The sequence below is a fragment of the Rhinolophus hipposideros genome (genome assembly GCF_964194185.1).
Source record: "Rhinolophus hipposideros genome assembly, chromosome: 19".
Classification (NCBI taxonomy): Eukaryota; Metazoa; Chordata; class Mammalia; order Chiroptera; family Rhinolophidae; genus Rhinolophus; species Rhinolophus hipposideros.
Genome location: NC_138065.1, coordinates 30,931,122 through 30,951,428, shown reverse-complemented (window position 1 = coordinate 30,951,428; position 20,307 = coordinate 30,931,122). Strand labels below are relative to the sequence as shown.

The 20,307-nt window shown below is 49.0% G+C and overlaps 1 protein-coding gene across 13 annotated transcripts in view; it reads right to left on the bottom strand.

Moving 5' to 3' along the window:
- Window positions 1–2,314: 2,314 nt before the first annotated feature.
- MFSD4A (major facilitator superfamily domain containing 4A) overlaps window positions 2,315–20,307 on the bottom strand; it is a 28,756-nt gene continuing 10,763 nt past the window's right edge. For 4 of the 13 annotated variants that reach the window (XM_081025333.1, XM_081025337.1, XM_081025328.1 and 1 more), the window contains exons 3-10: window positions 19,591–19,851; window positions 16,055–16,223; window positions 15,542–15,657; window positions 14,305–14,478; window positions 10,387–10,534; window positions 7,278–7,348; window positions 5,990–6,012; window positions 2,315–4,697 (exon numbers count right to left, since the gene is read on the bottom strand). In XM_081025333.1, the coding sequence (XP_080881459.1) occupies window positions 4,601–4,697; window positions 5,990–6,012; window positions 7,278–7,348; window positions 10,387–10,534; window positions 14,305–14,478; window positions 15,542–15,657; window positions 16,055–16,223; window positions 19,591–19,851 (1,059 nt within the window). In that variant the 3' untranslated portion in view covers window positions 2,315–4,600. Of the gene's footprint in view, window positions 4,698–5,989; window positions 6,111–7,277; window positions 7,349–10,386; window positions 10,535–14,304; window positions 14,479–15,541; window positions 15,658–16,054; window positions 16,224–19,590; window positions 19,852–20,307 lie in introns of all 13 variants that reach the window. The other 9 variants (XM_081025331.1, XM_081025332.1, XM_081025335.1 and 6 more) reach the window with 4 other exon arrangements.

Sequence of the window (20,307 nt, the reverse complement as noted above, 5' to 3'; positions counted from 1 at the left end):
TTCATATCTTTAGGTAAAAATAACACAATAGAGTAACAAATTGTTCTGTAGGGGACAACAGTTTACTAGCTCTGGTGAAATGTCACTTCAGGTGGTGGGGTCACTAAGCAGTGTTCTGTGGAGGACTGCTGGGTTCTCCTAAACCACTGTTTCAAAATATATTACCTAAAGCTCTAGTCTTATGAGGTCAAATAAGTTTGGGAAATGGGGTTGTCACCTCTCAGAGATTCAAAATGCATGTTAGGTTATTAAAAGCTCTAAGAAGTCCTTCAGTGAAAAAACCTGTATATCCACCATTTTCTAACCTTTCTGACTGTTGACATGTCCTCTTGAGAGGCATGTGTCTATTTTGCAATCACTTTCTGTGTATTATAGGTGCATCTAATGACAAACTAATGGCTTAAACATTGGGTAATTTTCCAGGGTTGGCATTATCAGGTAGGAGATAATCATTAACAGTTATAAGATTTCACGTTGTTACTACAAAGCGTACTCATTGGAATATGCCTTGTAACTGAAGGGAGTCCGTGAAGGTGGCTTCATTTGGAGTAACCTCAAACTAAGGACGGTGTATAATGAAAAGGAAAACAGGAAAGGTAATTTCTAATAGGCAGGAATCATTGATGTCAATCATTGCCAGAACATCAGAGTTGATTTGATGATTCTCGTGTGTTTTAAACACATCATCGTTGACAGAAACCCCTCTCTAGTCAAGGTCACCTTCCATATTGCCAAATCCAGTGGTTGATGTTTAGTCAACCACTCATTGGTGGCAGCACTGATTACTTCCTCCTTTGATGCTCTTCACTCTCCTTCCAGGAAACCCATGTTCTCTCCTGAACTTTCTCCTACTTCTCTGGCTTCTCTCATATGCTTTCCTGGACCCTATTCTTTTCTCTCAGTGTTGGAAGAACCTCAGGGTTCTTCCCGTCTCTACATTCACTCCCTCGGTGGTCTCATTCAGTCCCACAGCTCTAAACACTGTATTTATGTGACCATGAAATCTCTATCTCCAGGCAAGTCTTTTAAGCTCTAGACTTGAATGTCCACCAGCCTCGGCATCCAGGATAGCGTCATAAAGTGAGCACATCTGAAATAGAACTCTTCAGCGGGAGTCCCCACTGTCTTCCAGTGTTAAAAGGCCTCATCATGTACCCTGTTACTCAAGTCATGTGCCTTGGGGTCAGCCTCGATTCCCATCTTTATCTATACCCTACACCCAACTCATCAGCAAATTCTGTCAGTTTGACTTTCAAAATACATCTTTAATCCAACACCGTCCAAGCCACCGTCTCCTCCATAGTTTATTGCAATTATACTCTTACTTGTGTCCCCAATTTCATTCTGGCCCCATGTTTTCTCCACACACCAACCTGAGGATCACTTTTAAGCATGTATGTCAGATGTCCCTTGCCTGCTCACAACTCTCCTAATAATCTTACATAACTCAAAAACAGCAAACAAATCCACATTCCTACCATGGCTCATGATCTGGCCCCTAGATTCTCCTCCAGCCTATTTCCTGCCTCTCCCCGTCCCTCACTGCACTGAAGCCACACTGGCCACTTGCTGGTGCTCAGATGCTGCAGGCATATTCAGTCTCAGGCTTTGCACTTGCTGTATCCCCTGCCTGATACGATCTTTCCCCGGGTACTTACTCCTGCTTATCACTTAGCTTTCTGCACAAATGGACATCCTTAGAAACGTCTTCCAGATCATCTCTTGACATTCAATATTCTTACCCCCTGCTGTTTTTCTTTCACTCAATTCTCTCTTATCCACCTGTTATCTCTGTTTACCGTCTCTCCCTTCAACTGCAGGGAGTCTGAGGCAGGGACTTCCATCTCATTTTCTGCTGTGTCTGCACCTAGATTCGTGCCTTGAGCATAGCTCAGTCGATCGTGTTAAATGAATAAATGAATTCTCTCAAAGACCTTTTTGTCACTGTGTCTTCCTTTAGTGAATCTGGTGTACGATGGGTTAGACTCCCACATCCAAATAGCAGAGGGAAATCTGGGAACAGGGTGACTCCACAGCACTCTGAAATACCAAAACTTTAAAGATCAGGAAAAAAGCCATAGTTGGTGTGCAACTGACTATGCAGTGGTGTGAAAACCTATCCGCCTTCTCGTATTCTGATCATGTGTAAGAGGGAACAGTCGTTCTCAATCCTGTCTGTGAGAGTTTTGTTTCTTCTAAAATACCAGCCATGTGAACCCACAGTATGAGAGAGACATGTCTTCGGGGAACATTTGGTCATTTGTTTCTGGGCTTATGTAAAAGGAACAATTGTCTTTGATAATAGGTAACACACTCAATTTAAAATATTTTATTTTAGAAAAGGTACTCTTAGATTTGTTTCAGTCATTTTTTATATTCACAAATTAATCACCATCACCTTAGATGTAGCCATTGATTCTTCTAAATCTGTATAAAAAAGTGGTTTTGTTGAGAAACCCCAAGAAAAATACAGCCGTTTTCTTCTTGCTCAGGTCAGTCACTCTACAGGGAGGTTGCACTTTTAAGTTTGGCCAGCATCTGATACTTTTAGTATTTACAGACATAGTGAAAACTATACCTCTAGGCCACCAGCTTTCAAAAGAATTTGGATCTATTTGAATTACAATAAATACGTACCAAACATATGAACAATTTCTAAGTTGCTTATAAGGATGTTTTAAAAATAAAAATTGCTAACATTTATTGAGCAATTCCTGCATCAGGCATGTAATAATTGCTTTACACAAATTCACTTCATTCAGAATTCCTTTGAGGTAGGGTAAGGGTTTTTGAAATGTCATTTTACAGATTTAAAAAAAAACCAAGGCTGGCACAGCCTCCGTGATCTGCCCAGGGCCACAGAGCCCGCAGGTGAGTCCAGTGCTGAAGCAGGCCTCTCAGCAGCAAGTTAGTCAGCACCACACTGCTGCTGGCAGATGGCGCTGGCTTGCGTGCCAGTGCCTATAGTTCCAGACCTTTTAATGACGGGCACGTGAAGCACACCACTTGGACAGATTGCTAAGAATCATGCTCCACTTTTTATATGTCTATTTGTATATACACAGAGAAAGTGCAGGTAAACTAATAAACACAAGTCACTGTAATAGCCATTTCACAACCTACAGTGGTCTTAGAGTCCTCTTTTCTCCAAGTCGCTGAGTTTGCCTTCTCTGTATTACTGCAGGATGTGCTCTGGACAGGAGCTGTTATTCCTTGACAGGCAGGCACTGCTTTCAGTATGCTACACAGCTTGAATTGTTCAGTAGTCCTACTTTTGCTAAAGAACTTGACATGGTATTCAGGCATACCTCGTTTTGTTGTGCCTCACTGACTGGGTTTCACAGATGGTTTTTTTTGTTTGTTTGTTTGTTTGTTTTTTACAAATTGAAGGTAAGACCCTCCACTGGCAAAAAGATGATAGCTCGCTTTATTGCGATACTTTATTGCAGTGGTCTGGAACCAAACCTGCAATAAATACCGTTGAGGTATGCCTGTAAAGTGTTTTTCTCTACAGGAGATGCAAATTAGGTAGTTTTGAGAAATTCTTAGTGATGTTTTTAGAACTTTTATAAGCTAGTCAATGTCAGTAAAGAAAAATAGAACATCGCGCCCTCCCCGGCAACTTCTGGACCAATAGCATTGATTACTAGCCGGAGAGTGCTGGTGAAAGTTTTAACAGCTGGCTCTCGGCAGGGCGAGGGGAAGCCATGATTTGTAGCTTTTGCCAATTAATGTGGTACAAATACTGCCACCATGTCTGTTCTCCAGCCCCCAACACGTTATCACTGAAAGTGGAATTGAAGGAAATGCCCAGAAGCAACCCTTTATACATATACTGTATGTTAACATTTTCACCATAGATAATTGTCCTAAACCACCTCAAGAGCATAGAGACAGAAAAACTAGTGATGAGTTTTGAGTAGCTATTGCCTTTGCTTTTCAAGTAATTTAAATTGTCTATAATTCAATTTTTTATAATGGCTGCATTCAACCACCAGCTCTCAAAATGCAATTTTCACATTCAGCTTTTATAAGCTGCTATGAGCTAGCCCCACATACCACTGAATTAGCATCCCAAAGATAGCAAGATCCAACTGTTCCTTTTGCTGTTTTAGATTTTGGATGAATTACTGATAGCAGGAATTGGAGGGACTTTGGACAATTAATAAAAGCACATAAATCTTGTGAGCATGCCACAGAATAACTTGGGGTGTGTTTTGATTAATTTAAAATATACATACAGCAATGATCACTGAGCTTTACAATTTCAACCTATTCAAACTTCAACTAAGAGTGATCTTCAAACCCAGGGTGTGGTCTGTTCAGGAGGGACCAGTGGAGTGAAGCAGATGGTGTCGCCTTCCCATCTGGGCACCCTGGACAGCTCGTATGCACAGTGCTTACCAAAAGTGAAACGGAAAAGGAAGGTAACTTGAATAGCCAGTAAACTAATGATTGGCCCAGGGAGGACCCAGGTACCAGAACTCAATTTAATGTCTTATACACAAGTAGATAGTGGGGAACATCTGAACCAAAGCGTGGAGAGATTGCTTCCACTGCCATCCCAGCTTTCTTCCACACATTTGGTCTCTGCTGGCGCTCAAGAGGCTGGATGTCTTCGCCTGTCTCCTTCACCTAGTTTTACCTCTGGTAGCACTCCGAGCTTTCCATTCCAAGTGGTTTGTCCTGGATAGGAACTACAACAGGAAAAAACAGGCAGCACATTTCAGCAGCTCTGATTAAGTTGCAGCAATCATCTGAGAGCTTCCCCAGGCTTTTTGTTTGTCTGCTGTTCTATGGCTCCTCAGGGAGCCAAGTGAAAAGTCAGACCTACTGGTTCTGGCAGACTGTTGGTGGAGCCAGTCTGTTGAGACTAGTAGTATCTAGGGCTCAGGGAATATGTATTTCTTTTTGTCTCCCATGAATAAGGAACTCATTAAATGTTACTCATTTGATATATTTCTTGCACGGGGCCTAAATGAAGGCTCTGTGCTGAGCGCTGGGCTAGACAGCAACTGGCACCTGTTGCCTCAGAAGCTAGACTGTAGTTAGTGTTGATTGGGGCCCCCTCATTGTTCTTTTGGGCCTTTAAATTGATTGTTTAACGGGTGCCTACCATGTTTCCCCCAAAATAAGACCTACCCCCAAAATAAGCCCCAGTTAAGATCGTCAGCCAGACGGATATATTTAGTACGTTATGACGATATTCCAGAAGATGACATGACTGTATTTGAATAAATGTAGATTGCTGTACAAGAAAAAATAAGACATTCCCTGAAAATATGCCCTAATGCATCTTTTGGAGCAAGAATGAATGTAAGACCCAGTCTTACTGTCAGGGAAACATGGTAAAAGACCCGGTCTTATTATCCGGGAAACACGGTAGCCACCTGCTAAGAGAGGACTGCAGACAGCTGATTGGGTTGTGGGGACTTGAGAGCTCTGGGCAGAAAGGCAGAGGAGGGCTCAGGGTTAAGACAATAGCTTTGGCACTCCCACTGCCTGGCGTCTCCAGGAGTAAGACTATTCTTAGGTAGCGTCACTGGCCTGAAGGAGCTTTTCATTGCCACTTGGCCTGAAGGACTTTTTGAAAAAGAGATTTGGACTAGAGTCAAAATCCTAAACTGCAAAGAGATGGCCAGTTAGGCTGCTGGGCCAAATTCTAGCCAAGTAGGCTGGAAAGAGTCTTGGTGCATGGTCCCGTGGCACGGTGGGATGCAGGAAGCCAAGTTCACATCCATGCCCCTCTCCTAATAGAGAAACCATGAGTCAGCCTGTCCAGGTCCCTCCTGCCCTAACAGCGCAGCACAATCGCATGGCAAAGCAGGAAGAGGGGAAAGGAAGCTGTAGAAAAATAAACATTTCCTTGCATTTTACTTGGAATAGAATAGCATGGGTGGCGTGCTAAGATCCATAGCATTTCCCACATCTCCCGCCCACCTCCCTTGCTGTTTTCTTCCTCTTGTGTCGACACAGATTCTTTCCTTACCTGACGAGCGTCCAGGGTGCATCCTGTGGAAAAACAGGAGCAAGATGTAGAAGGTAAAAGCCAAGCAACCAAAGATCACGCCACAGACCAGGAAACTGTAGCTGCCCTGAGCCTGGAATAACTGCCAGAGGGGAAAACACAGACATACAGGCCATCAAAACCTCACATGAAGATGTATTGGAGGAAGCGGCCTCCGGCCTTTGGCAGGTTTTCCAGGCAAGTTGAGTCCCATCCTACCAGTAGATAGAAACATGGGTAGGAGGGATGTCTTGGCCTTGTTTCAAGATTATGTTTCTGGAGAAATCCTGCGCTAAGGCAGGGGTTGGACCCAGTGACCCCAGCACTATGTCTGGAACCTGCAGAAAAATCTCCCTATTTTCCTTTTAAAACTGCAGTCGTACTAGGTGTTTTTCTACCCACAAGGCCTGACCAGAACTTTGCAGAGAAGGTATATAGGTATATATCTATTAGCCTTTTATTATGGAAAATTTTAGATATTTGCCAAAGTAGCCTATGGAACTCCCATGGACCCATCACCAACTTGAGCAAATAGCACGTTTCCTCCATCCCCCACTGAGGTACAATCTTTTAGATGCAGAGGGCATTGTAGGATGTAGCTCTTCCCCTGCCCAGCAAAGCATCAGCAGAGGAATGGAGAGCAGTGAGGAGGGGCATTTGGGGGCTGAAAGACCTACATCTGGACATCATCCCTGTCAGTTATTAGAAGTGTGACTGAGGGCAAGTCACTTATCTGAGTTTCGGTACCCTACTTTGTAAAAAGGCGACTGACAATATCTAAATCGTCTTCAGTAAAAAGTAGATGTATTTTTTTTTCCCCTGGTGAACACATGAACCGTGGGTATGTTTAACGAAAACTGAGGGAGTCGGCCTGTGATCAGAGCAGGAGTTTGGCAGGAAAGCTGGGCCCCTTGCAGGTGGCCAAAGACTACAGGAGGTAGGATGAGGGAGTGGCAGGTTGAGAAGGGGTGGAAAAAGAATTCTGCAGCTCAAACCCATCCCAGTCTCGGGAGCTAAACAACATTCCCACGGGGCCCCTCTGGCCCTGTTCCCAGACATGACTTGTGTTTGCTTTGGACTATCACATCCCTTCCCAGCTCCAGGTCCCCCATTCGGAGGCTCGGCTTTCAAGGCTGGCTTAGAAATGGAAACAGGTAACACAGAGTGGGGCCCTGCTAGCCTGGGTTCAGATGGTGGTTGGCCGCACCTTCCCACCAGCTTGGAGGAGCGCTCCCCAATTGGTCTCCCGTCCCCCAAGTTTCCCACATACCCAACCAACCAGCATCTGGAGAGACATCTCGCCAACTCCTGCCCCTGTCACCAGCACTGTGGTCGCACAGCCTACCCAAAAGAGAAGGATTTGGTTTAGTAAGAGCAAGTTGAGGAGATCAAAGTCATCTGGCACAATCTAGGTTGTTTGTGGGAAGTCTCTGGAAAATGGCATGGCTGCCTAAGAGAACTACTTGGGATTCCTAAGATTTCTCAGACTTTAGCCCTTAATTTTGCTTTGGGAATGCTTCGGTCCTGTTGTCATTAGTTACCTTCGTTATTCCGAAACCTTCAATTGCTCATGATTGTCTTCCTGGTAAATTCCCAGTTACTTAGCCTGGCATTCAGGGCCCTTCCCCATCTGAGCACCAACTACCTTTCCAGAAAGATTTCTCGATCTACTCAGGCCAGCCCTCTGCTCTGAGCAGAATGTGTTCTCACTGCCCAGGCATTGCCCAGATCAGTCACCCATCTCGTCAATCTGGCAACATGGCACACACCTTCAGAGCCCAAGCTTCAGAGTCAGACTTGGGTTCCAAGCCCAGCTTTGTCACCTACTAGCTGTGTGACCTTCGTCAAGTTCTCTCCCTTCTGTAGGCTTGGTTTCCTTCCGTAAAGTGGGCACCACAGTGTGTCTTCCCAGGGTTGCTGTGTGGCTCCCTCTGATGCGATCCATGTGAGTGCTTAGCATAATGCTGGCACATGGTAAACCCTCGAAACCAGGCCAGTTCTCTGCTGAAACCTGTCAACGCTGCCTTCAGGATAGAGTCCAAATGCTTTCATGTGGTTTCCAGGGCCCTTTATAATCTGTCCCTGTTGAGAGCTCAGACTCAGCCCTCACACTGGCAGCTCACACTCTACCCTCCAGCCAGAAGCCACCTTCAGTGTCCCGACCCATGTACCCACTCTCACCACCAGTCCTGACTCGTGTGCTCACTCCTAAACATTCCTCTTCCTCCTCCTCTTTGTCAAACTCCTGTTCATCTTTTAAGCCCTAGGTTAATTTCCATCTGTAATCCTCTTCCCCACCCCCAGTACCAAACCTGGATTAGTTGCTCCTCCTTTGTGCTCCATCAGCCAACGGCACCCAATACACCACACTGTCTGTTTACTGGGCAGCCTTCCCCATAAGCTGTAAGCCCGAGAGAGGACTGTGCCTTGAATTTTAGTTCAGTGGCATATACCACTACTTATTATCTGCACACTGGCCAACTTATGGTAGACACTGAGTGTTTTTTTTGAATAAAACAGAGATCATTTTCTACTTTGGGCTTGAAGTCCTTCTTTTAGTCTCGCTTACATTTATACCTGTCTCTGTGCCTTTGCTCTCACACTGGTCACTGCCCGTCCTACCCCACCCTTCCCTGGTATGGCTTTCATTTTTCTTTCTGTCTTTCCAAAATCTAGGCCAGCTCACACCCCATCTCCTCCAGGAAGCTACTTCTAGATTCAACACTGGTTACTCCCTTCTCTGAATTCCAGTGGCACCCACTGTCTGCTCCACTCATTCATTCAAAAACATCCCAATACCTTCTGTGCATCAGGTACTGTGCTAAACACTGAGGGTACTTAGATGAATAATTAGAGTTAACAAATATACTGAGTGCCTGTTCATCTTGGAGGGATGGAGGAGAGAGAGAGTAGAGGGCATTCCAGGCAGAGGGTGCACCATGTACCAAAGTGTGGAGGGACGGGAGTTTATGTGCCATCAGGCAGTCGCCAGCTAGAATGCCGGCTCTGAGGTTCCCCTCTGAGGGTGCAAGGAGGCTGGAGAAAGGAAAAGAGCTTCACAGAAGACATGAAGGGCAGGACGGGCTGTGTTTTAAAGCCATCCTTCTGCTGTAGCTCCAAGGATGGCTTGGTAAGTGGTCCTCTCCCTGGCTCCCTGTTAGAATCACCCTGCAACTCCTGACCAATTACATCAGACTTTGTGGAGATGAAGCCCGGGCAGTGGGTTTTGTTCCAAGTGCTCTAGGTAATTCTAATGTGGAAACAGCATTGAGAACCTCTGGTAGAGGCAAATCTGAAGGCAAGGAGACAAGCCAAGATCTGCCAAGGCAGGGATGGAGGTGATCAGGCACCGTTAAATATTCCAAGCAGGTAAGTGACGATAAAAGCCCAGACTAAGACTTTTATCGAGATGGAGAGAAATGATCGAGTTTGAGTGATTGTTTGCAGGCAGAATCACCAAATGTAACTACTTTTATTACTGTTAAACTAACATTTATTGATCACTTAAAACTGTGGGATATATATAATGTGTGACATATGATGCCAACATTATTTCTTGACTTCATTTACTCACTTGAGGTTTGGGGATTATCCCTCATTATGGAGAACTGAGGTGGGTGTCGCTCTAATTGCTCTGACTACCCCCTCCCCCCATTCACCAATTTCCCCCTCTCCTCCTTTAAAGAAATCACTTATCTTTAATGCTGGTTTTCCAACACTTTAGGGCATCTCTAGTTACTTCTAAGGGTAAGGTTAACTGTTCAAAACATAATTATTTTTAATTAATTCATTTAAAAAAAAAGATCTGTGGTATATACATTTGGGAAGCTATAGAAAGGGAAGGAGATTGATTAGTCAAGAGACTTAGAGGTTTCTGACATCAAGGAAGCTGTGTCATAAATCAGGTGTGAGGTCCTTGTTCTAACCCTCTGAGTTTAGAACAACATCCATCCGCAAGAACAGTAAAGCATGGAGGTACTGTGACTGACAAGGTATAAAAACCCCTTTCCGAGGCTGTAACTTCTCCTATGCCACTTTGCTTTTCTTTGAACTTGGAATTTCCATGCCTGTTACACAAAATGCCAGTTGTGGGTCAGTAGACATTACTATGGAAAAAAAGCAAAAGGAAAAAAGCAGTAAGCTTCTCTGTGGCCTGAAATCACATGATGCAGGTATAATGTGGCAGGGGGAGCTCCACAGGTCAGAACAACCCTCATCTGTGAGCCTGTTCCCACCAGTCGGGAGCGTCGTTTCTATGAGGAGGTAGGTAGGGCAATGATCTTTCATCTGGAACATCACAGAAAGATGGGGTCTGGAAGAGGCAGTGGCACCGAGTCGGAGGGAACCGAAATACCTTTGCTCTCAGCCTGCACACTCACCTTTGTACTGCAGAATGTCTTCAGTGTAGGCTAGCAAGCTGGGGAAGGTGCTACTGAGGAACAGGCCCAGACTGGCTGTCCCCACGAACAGGAAGATGACGTTGTAGGGGAAAGCAATAAGCACCAAGTATGTCACCACCACGCCGACCTGTCACAGCAGTGATGGAGGTGATTAGAAATTGGGAAAAGCTGGGCAAAAACAGAAGTCCGCCTGTCTCCCGACTTGGACAGTTTGGCCCCAGGAGCAGCGCTGTGACCAGTGTGCCACCCTGTGGAATATGTGGGGACTGCACCTTCCCTAATCTGGTGTCTGACAACGAAGCCCTGCGAATATAAGAAAGCGGGAAGGTGAGCCCACCCAACGACCATCTCTTCAAATGGCTTGTCACACACGCTTAAGAAGTGCTCGGTGAGGGCAGACTGCCTATCCCCAAGGTCTTATCTGTAAGCACAGGGAATTCCATTCAAGTCGTCAGCTCTCTGCCCTGCTGGTGGATTGCTCAGAGTTCGGAGTCCTCCATTTGTCATGAAGAGGCGCTGCTTCTCTTTCCCTAAAAGCCATGAGTTCGCAGAGGACACCTTGGGGTAGCAGGAGAAATGGGGTGGTGGCTGCGGGGGTCCCCAACCTCTGAGGATCCAGGCAGACCTCCCGGAAGAGGGTTTTTGGCTGTGGCAGGCCAGCTTGGCTTCACCCCCGTCCCCCCCCACAGCACCCCAAATTGTGTTCAACTTTCAAGGGCAGATTGTAACCCATGGTTGGAGGGCTAAGGTGAGGGAGGGCTAAGGTGATGGGCTAATGGACCAGAAGTTTTTCTAGTTCAGTCAGGGTCTTTGCCACAGGGGCATATTTTTGTTAAAATAATCCTTTTTCTAAATTCTTTAAAAATGTGTTTGTCAGTATAGACAAATTTCTATGCAAAATGCATCTGGGAAGAAACCCAGGCAGCATCGATTTGGAGGCAGAAGACCCAGATGTAAGTACCAACCAGTTTTGGGGCCTTGAAGTAGCCAATCTCTCTGATTCTTAGCTTCCTAATCTGTAAAATGGGTTACAAGAGCTACACTAAAGAGTGGGGGGAAATGACAGCAATGCAGGGACTCTTCATGTGTGAAGCTTTAGACAAATATCAGTTCTACTATTTGTGTGAGCTTTTCGTAATGTCTCAGGAGATAAGGAAAGGAAGCCTTGATTGAGTCCTTTCCCCACCTCCTATGTCACAGCCACTGCACGGCCTGTCAACTTGACCTCAAAAAACGTCTTAGAAAGTTCGTACTTCTCCAAATCCATTCTGAGCACCCTTGTCCAGGTGCCGCCTCTCAGGCCTGCACTGCAATCGTGGCATCTCACTGTCTCCCTGCATAACTGGCCTCTCTACACTCCGTCCTTCCAAGGAGCAGCTGGGGTGTGCTTTTAAAATGCAAAGCAGATCACATTATTCACCGCTTAAAACCTAAAGGTCTTCCTCCTCCTTTGAATAAAATCTTTCTGCTCCCCACCCAGCCCTGCCCACCATGCACTCCACTCCCAACCGCCCAGTTCATTCACCCCCTGGGGCCTCTCAGCCAGAAGTACCCTCTGCCAGGAACACTATCGCCTCTGCTCTTCGTGAGGCCTCCTTGGTAGTCAGCTCTTGTCTTAGGCCTGGGGCAGAACCAGTACTCTGAAGGTGCTCTTCTGCTCCCCTCCTACCACCTGCCGTCCTGCTTAGAAACCAGGCACATCTCTAGGCCGGCTTTGAGTCACTCCGAAAATCTCCAGACTTGGGGAAGTTTTAAAACTTCTCTTATTTCAGCATGGGTGACAGAAGACTGAGCGTGTCCAGGGCAAATTAGCAACTCTGCCAACCAATTCTCCTCCCAATCGATGTGCCCCTCCTCACCAGGTGGCAGGGTTGATGCACGGCTCTCATCCTGCCTCCTACCTGCTACAGGCTCCTCATCCTGACCTTCTGGGCCAGAGTACACTCTCCTTTCCCCTGCCCAGCTTCTTCCCTAACTGACTGTAAGCTCCCTGAAGGCAGAGAACTCTTCTCACAGGTCTTGGCACCCCTGCAGTTCCCTGCAGGAGAGCTCATTAACCGGCAGTAGTTGAGACCCAGGACAAAGCTGAGCACTGGGTAACCATTAATTTAAAAATGAGAGGAATACTGAGGGGTAGTTGCAGTGAATATGAGACAGTCCCAAGGCAGCTGCAGCATCGGGAGGGAACTTGCTCAGGGCTGTTCAGCTGTAGGCCCAACAGGATGCCCACTCAAAGCACCCAAAATGCTTTAAAAACTATCCAGATGTCCAGGCTCTTCTCCACACCCCCTGAGTCAGAATCTCTGGGGTAGTGGCCCAGAATCTGCATTTTCCAAAAGCACCTCCTGGGGGTCTAATATAGTTGGGAATCCCTTGCTCTCGGATAGTGTTTTCCAGAACTTGCTTGATGACATGAGCCCCTGGGTGTTTTGTAAATAGAGAGATTGCCAGGCCCCTCCCCTAACATTCTGATTCACAGAGTCTGGGTTAGGTCCCAGAATCTGATTTTACTTTTTAAAAACCATCAGTGCCTAATTTGTGTGGATGCTTCAGACTTTCTTCCTCTCTCAAACCCAGATTCCACTCCCCGCTCCTCTCTAAGCAGCTGGCTTTGTGTCCACCAGCAGCGCCTGTACCCTCATTGTTCTCTAGCTCTATTTCCCTGCATCATGTCACCCCAGCTCCATGGAACAGGGGCCTTCCTCCTACCTGAGCTTCACACTTCCTCCCCCCCCCCCCACGACCTTCACTCAGTTCCACTCAGACAATGGTATCTTCACAGACCCCCCTCCTTACAGGCATCCTCCCTTTCTCCTCTGCCTACAAATAGGCCCATACCACCCCGACTCCTGTCAAACAAAACTCCCTTCAGCTCAGAAATGTTTGCAACACTCGCGCCTCCACTTCCCATCTCTCTCACCCTCAGCCTCTTGAGTTTGGCTTCAACGCACCCAACCTCCCACCTACCTTCAAACGAAACTTCTTTCTTGAAGGTTATAACCCAGCACAAGGCCAATCTCAAGGGCCTTTCTTAGGGCATGGGGTTCTTTGGTTTGTGTAGCCCCAACATTATTTCTCAACCTCCTCTCCACCCGAAACTCAACCCAAGGAAGGCCTCTCTGACAATATATTGGGCTACCTGGAAAGGTAGTGAGTTCCCTGTCACTGGAGGTGTTTAAACAGACTGTGTACCCCTCCTCTGTAAAGAGACATTATAGAGGTGATCGAAGCCCTAGTGGGAGATTGGGCTAGATGACCTTTCAGGAACCTGTAATCTGGACCCCTTTGTCATAGATGGTGACATAGACATACATCAGGGCGAAAGTCTTAACCCATCACTCAGGTCCAGACTTCTTGCCTCCTGGGCAGACCGGTTCCTTGAAGGCAGCCTACATGCCAGTCTGGTACTTGAGAATCACCTGGGAGAGTTTCCAAATCCAAGTTCCCAGGCTACAGCCCAGAGACGGTGATTCTGAAGCCCAGGGGCTAAGGGACCCCTGGCCTCCACTGGCCACAAGGCTCTGACCAACTGGGCACCGGAGTGAACATGGGGGGACCAAAGCCAGCAGCTGCTTCCCTGCTACTCTTGGCAGGTTGTCAGCGGGGATCTGCCCCACACGTAGCAGGAGTCACCTCTTACAGCCCTTTCCTTCTATGGGTACAATATCAGGGGCCCGAAGAGAGGAAAGGACTTTTCCAAGATCACATGGGTGGGCTCCACCTCCCGGATTTCCATTCCTTCCGCACCAGCATCTCTCCTCTGCACCCCTCTCCTCTCTCTATTCCTACTGTCCCACCCTATTGGCAGAGTCCAGTCCTGAGCAAAAGTCCTGGAGCAGTGATAGGACCAGGAGTGAATGGTTCTCCTGGGTCCCCAAGAAGTGGAAGGCCACTTACCACATTGATGAAAACCATGGTGGCTGGGTTCACTCTGGAGGAGATGGGAATGGAGACAAGCTGACCCAGGGTGATGAAGCCCCAGAAGAGGCTGGGGAGGTAGCCGGCCACCTTGTGTCCCAGGGACAGCGGCTTCTCCACTGCATAGCTGTACACAAAGGTGGAGTATGCCCCCTGTGGAGAGACAGGCCCTGCTGAGCACACTTGCCGCACAGCCAGACCATAATCTTGGGAAATGAAGCCTGGCTCGGCAAGAGTGGTGTGGGAGCAGGGAGGACTGGTCCCGCTCCTAGAGGCTCAACAAAGGGTGGGTTTGGGACCAAGATCACACAGTACACACAGGCCCGAGCTGAGAACAGAACCTAGGGTGCCGCAGTTCCCAGACGGCACCTGCGGAGGCCTAGGGGTTCCAGGGAGGTGTATGTCCATAGGGAGCCCATGGGGTCTGGGCACACAAGCACTGTGGCCCCCTTCAATAGAACAGGGTTCCACTGCGTGTTTTATTTATGAGGATTCCACAGAAAGTGTTTTGTTGAAGGAAATTTGCTGCAGCTAAAACAAACAAACAAAAAAGTGTGCACAAACATCTCATTTTATAGATGGGAGGGTAAAGAGAAGTGACTTGCCCAAGGTCACATTGAGAGTTGGAAGCCAACCAGTACTGTCACGAGTGCTTTCCACCACGTCACCTAAGTTTTTAGGCTCTTCTCTTTGAAGAGTCCCTCATATGGCATTCAGTTAATTAGCCATTCAAACCTGTCCTAATCCAATTCTTAGAGATTTCTGGCAAAAGGCATTAAAAAGTGTAACAGGTCCAAAGTGGACTGAATAGCTGGGCCAAGGTGCTGCCTGTAGCTTGTTTACAACGTGGCTCCAGAAGCCCAGGTGTGGAATGGATTCCAGGAAACAGTTCCCTACGTTTACTTGGCATGACCTCTACTTGAGGGAATAGGGCTCTGCCCTTTTTAAAAATGTGGGTATCCTATACTCAGTAACAAATCTATATGCCCCTATCTACAGAGTTATCAAAAATATAAATAATTGACCAGGACAGAAGGCTATAGTACCAAGGGGCTGTGAATGACTCTGGAGACCGTTTTCCCCAGGACTTCTTTTTAATTTAAATTTTACAGGTGAGGTCTCCAGGAAACCTTGATACCCCTCTCTCTTGCCATTCCCAGACTTGAGTCTCAGGTGGATGGTCCCCCAAGAAGGTACACCCCGAGGGCAGGCTCACCATCATTCCATCGGTCATGAACAGGACCAGGGCAGCTGTGATGTGGATGGCGAAGAAGGAATAAGGGGCTCCTTTGAAGTTCTTCCTTTGGCAGCAACTGAACAGGTCCTCATGCGCTGGATGAGACACAAGAACAAGGGTGAGTCTCAGCCTCTGCTCCCTTTCCTTTGCATGCCCAGGGGAAGTGGCTGACAGAACCCTGGAAGAATGGGGGACCACTTACTGCCGCCTTCCTCCTCTAGCTTCAACCATCTGTTAGGAATAGCCCCTGTCCAGAGGTCAAGTAACTTGCCCAAGGTCACACAGGCAGAGTTACGAGGAGTTTGGAGCCAGAAGTCTGCCTTCCTCATTCTCTTGGCCAGGTTGCTCCATCTCCTGCCTCACCAGACCATTGGTGCCAAGGTTCTTTTCCAACCATTATCACCTGTGACCTATGGTCACCCTCTGGGGGAGGGGCTGCCAGAGGAGCCTTGGTGTGGGGCTGTGAGCATGAAAGTTCATTAGAGCCCCCACCTGAGTGTGGCTGAATATTTGGGGACAGCGAGGAAGCGTCTTCCTTCTCAGGAGGCTGTGTCTCCAGGGCGAGCTCATCTGCAGACAGGAGCAGGGGCCTCCTCTGAGGGCAGCAGGTCAGCAGCCGCTCTTTGGACAGCAGATACAGCACAGCCATGGGCACTGGGAGCTGGGGGTGGGCAGAGGGTCAGGAGAGCCTCGTTCCTGTCAGGCTCCCCGCTTCCCATGCCTGGCCTACGCCTACAAGCCCAGATGGCTCATGTCTGCACATTCCTGGGAGAAGAGAGCTCTTTTCCAAGGGTGCCCAGCTATTTCCAAGGTGTCGCCAGCTATTGCAGCCCTCACTCAGGGCAGGCTGTGTGTCACTGCTGTCCAGCCTTAGCCACATTCGTTTCCCTAAAAACACAGGTACTTGTCACATGCAAAGCTTGGACTCACACTGGGCTTCAGCTGGCACAGGAGAGGTGCCAGAGATAAACTCATTTCCACCAGCCTTGTCCTGGACGTGCCGGAACACGGCCTCACACTCTGTCATGCTGGCAGATCCTGTGTTGCTTTACAAAGAAGTTTTGCTTTCGTTCATCACAGCTCAGTAAAACATGCTGGGGGGAATTACTATCCCCATTTTCCAGATGGGGGCAAATGAGGCTCAAAGTTTTCACTTTGTCAGAACCTATTACAGAACCTAGTACTGTAAGAAGAGACCCGAGTGGTAAGCTAGAGACCCAGCGAGCATTAGTGCTGGTCACACAACTGACTGGGGGCAGAGCAGCACTGGGACCTGGGCATACTGATTCTGTCCACTGCCATCGCCACCTCAGAAGTTGTCTCGGTGATGTTACACCCCAGGAGGTTAGAGGTTAAAGGCGATCCTCAGGGTCTTCACGTCTTGAAGGACAAGGACTCCTTTTGATTAACAAATGAATGCTTCTTGCAACACGCCCAATGTTAAGTTCACTGCTATTTACATTAAGCCACTTAGGTTTTATGAACTCCCCAGGGCAATGAGAAGTGTTTCCTGCTTCTGAGGTTGCCTGGAGAAGCCTCCGCCACATCCCTCAAGTACCCTGGCTGTCTAAGCACCCTGGCTGCCAGGAAGCTCCTCATCCAGTCTAGCCTCTGCCCTTGCTGCTGCAACTTCATCCAGTTTCTCCTGCTTAGGAAAAAGGCAGTTCAGGGAGCTGCAGAAGTTTCTCAGAGGCTGATGGGCTCCTCTGGGCTGGCAGGCGAAGCTGGCAGGTAGAGGTGGAAGTCAGCAACTGCCAGCCCCTGCCTGGGACTGCTCTGCGGGAGCCTCTCCTAGCCTGGAGCCAGCTTGGCTCCCACGGTCATTTTTTCAAGTCACCTGAACACCACCCCTGTGCTGACACCTCCCTGGGGGCACCTTGGGAGCCTCCTTCCACACTCAAAAATAAGTCAAAGTCAGACTCTGCCTGGCAGAGTTAGAGCCACAAATCCGGCCTGAATGGGAGGAGACACAACCCCTGCTCTCAGGAGTCCCAGGTCTGCAGGGGAAGATGAGGCCCTCCCTCTAGTCTGATGGGGGAAACAGGAAATCCACACACAGAGTCCTGCAGTGGCAGAATGCCTGGGTGAAGGCCAAGGGGAAACAGCTGTAAAAGGGGCGCGATCACTCAGGTGGGGCTTTCCAGAGAGGTGGGTGGTGGGCAGGACTTTCCAGACGATTAGCTGGCATTGCCACAGGAGTACACCCCATCTGTAGAAGCCCATTCAGGGAAGGCAGGCTCCACCTTAAAAGTCAGAGTGCCAGGTGGGCTGTGCCTGTGTGTGTGTGCCTGTGTGTGCGCGCACGCCTGTGTGTGTGCCTGTATGTGCCTGTGCCTGTGTGTGCGCGCACGCCTGTGTGTGTGTGCGCGTGCCTGTGTGTGCGCGTGCCTGTGTGTCTGTGTGTTCCTGTGTGTGTGTGCATCTGAGTGTGCGCGTGTGTATGTGCCTGTGTGCCTGTATGTGCCTGTGTGTGCCTGTGTGTATGTCTGTGTGTGGGTGTGTGCCTGTATGTGCCTGTGTGTGCCTGTGTGTGTGCCTGTGTGTGTGCCTGTGTGTGCCTGTGTGTGCCTGTGTGTGTGCCTGTGTGTGTGTGTGCACATGCATATGCCCACATGCTTGCACAGCCTCGTTTTCCTCTGTGGTGGACTGTTTATCTTCAGACACAAACTCATGGAGAAGTCCGGAAATCCTGCAGCAAACAAAGTGCCTCCAGTCTGTTCCTCATGGGGCAGGAGAAAACAGACCCTAGGCTTGTGCTGGACCTTCGGCTTCCTGGTCCCCGAGTCCCCGCCTTCACATTGTACTGACAGTGAACCTTTCCTTCGCAGGTCCCCCTTGGAGAGCACAGGCCCAAAGCTGCATTGTTTCCAAAACAATGATGGGTACAGCAGAAAAGGGAAGGAGCATTTCTGAGAGCCCCCAGGGAGTTGGGGTTCCAGGCTGGCCTGGCCACTTGCAAACCCCTATCAGGGCCTTGAGCCAGTGATGGTATTACACCCTCTGCCCTGCTGCTCAGTGGGACTGGGTGGCCTCAAGAGCCCGTTTCAATGTTATATGCACAACATCATTCTGAGGCCCAGTGGCAGCTGGGTAGCTGCTGTTATGCCTGAACCCAGCCTCCCTGCCTCTGGAAGGGTGACAAGTATGTGCAGTACAGGCCAAGCTCTAAGTCAGAGTGATAAGCCTCATGGCGATGCCATCCCACAGCCAGCAGGCCAACAGCCACCTGAAATACCAGCTACTCCCAGCCCGTACTAGGCCCCCCCAGGAGGCCAGGGCTGCGCCTGATACTGTTTCCCAAGCGGGGGCAGGGCTTGGGGTGGGGGAGTCTCCCCACCTCTCCCTCTGGCCCCAGCCTGGGCTAACATGGGAGAACCCACCTTGGGCTGCAGAACATCAGAGGAAGTTTCCAGCCAGAGACCAGAGTCAGTGCTGACATGGCAGGAGAGGATGTGAGCTGGGGGTTCAGGGGGGACTCAGCGTCCAACCCAGTCACAGTGCCGCGGTCGCCCTCTCTGCTCCCACCAAGGCGGCCTTGGCAGGCAGGGTCCCTCAGAGGTCATGTTATTTATCTCCCGGCCGCCACAGGAGCCCCCCCTCATAGCAGGGCACAAAACAACCCCACCAGCTATGAAGTATCCTGGAGAGGAGCTTGGTCTGGTCTGCGATGCTCTGGCCCAGGGCTGGCTTCATCTGACCTTGGAGGAGAAGGGCAGGTTTCCCACAGAGCCTCAGATGACTTGAAATTTGACCTTGACTTCACTAAACTTGTTCACCGCTTTACCTCCCTTGGGAATCGCAATCACAGGGTGTCACCACTGAAGGACCTCAGAGACGATCTTCTGCAACCCCTTGGTGTTCAGATGAATCTGAGGGGTGAGTTCTCCCATCCTCTCGCCTTCCTGAGGACATACCTCAGCCCCAGCCCATTTCTCAGAATCAGAAGAATCCACACTGGGAACTGGTTATAGTCTGATACATGCGACTATCTTCTAGTCCCCACTCAGCCCTGCCCCAGTGGCACTTACGTTGATCAGGGCCATGATCCAGAAGGCATAGGACATGTGGGTCCCTACCCCATCCTGCGGGGACACCCCGGGCAGCGTCTGGTTGGACCAAGGCCGGGCTGTAGTGTGGGGCTGGCCCAAGACTCTGGACGCATGGAAGAGGAGGCTGCCGGAGCTGGCGTTGGCTGTGCTATTGGCAGGCAAGCAGTTGGCCTCCGACAGGAAGGGATCAGCAATCAGGGGACTCAGCAGAGCCCCAAAGCCCACAAAGAAATGGAGAACCTGGGAGGGAAGAGAGGAAGGATGGGTAGGGGGACATCAAGCTTCATACCCCTTCGCCACCTTGTCCCCATCTGGGGAGCCCCTGCCTGGGCAGAGTGGGGAGCAAGGGAGTGAGAGGCAGGAGAGGAGAGGAGTGAGCTCATCTCAGCCACCTGCTTGTTCTGGGATAATGTGGTGACAGTGGCCAATCCCCTCCCTCATCCTCCCTCCTTTCCTACATCTTAACCCTCAGGGGGGCTGTTCCCATGTTAGCATGCATCAAAGGGAAGGAGGCCTAATAAAGGAGAAGGCTGTACTGGAGTCCTGGGTAACTGGGAGGACAAGAAAAAAAGAAACACAGAGAGAGGGAAAGAGACAGGAGGAAAACAGCCAGCCCTCCCATCAATCTATTTCCTAGTTTACAAACACCTTTCTGGTGTTTGTAAACTTAGATTCCCATGACCACCCTGCAGGCAG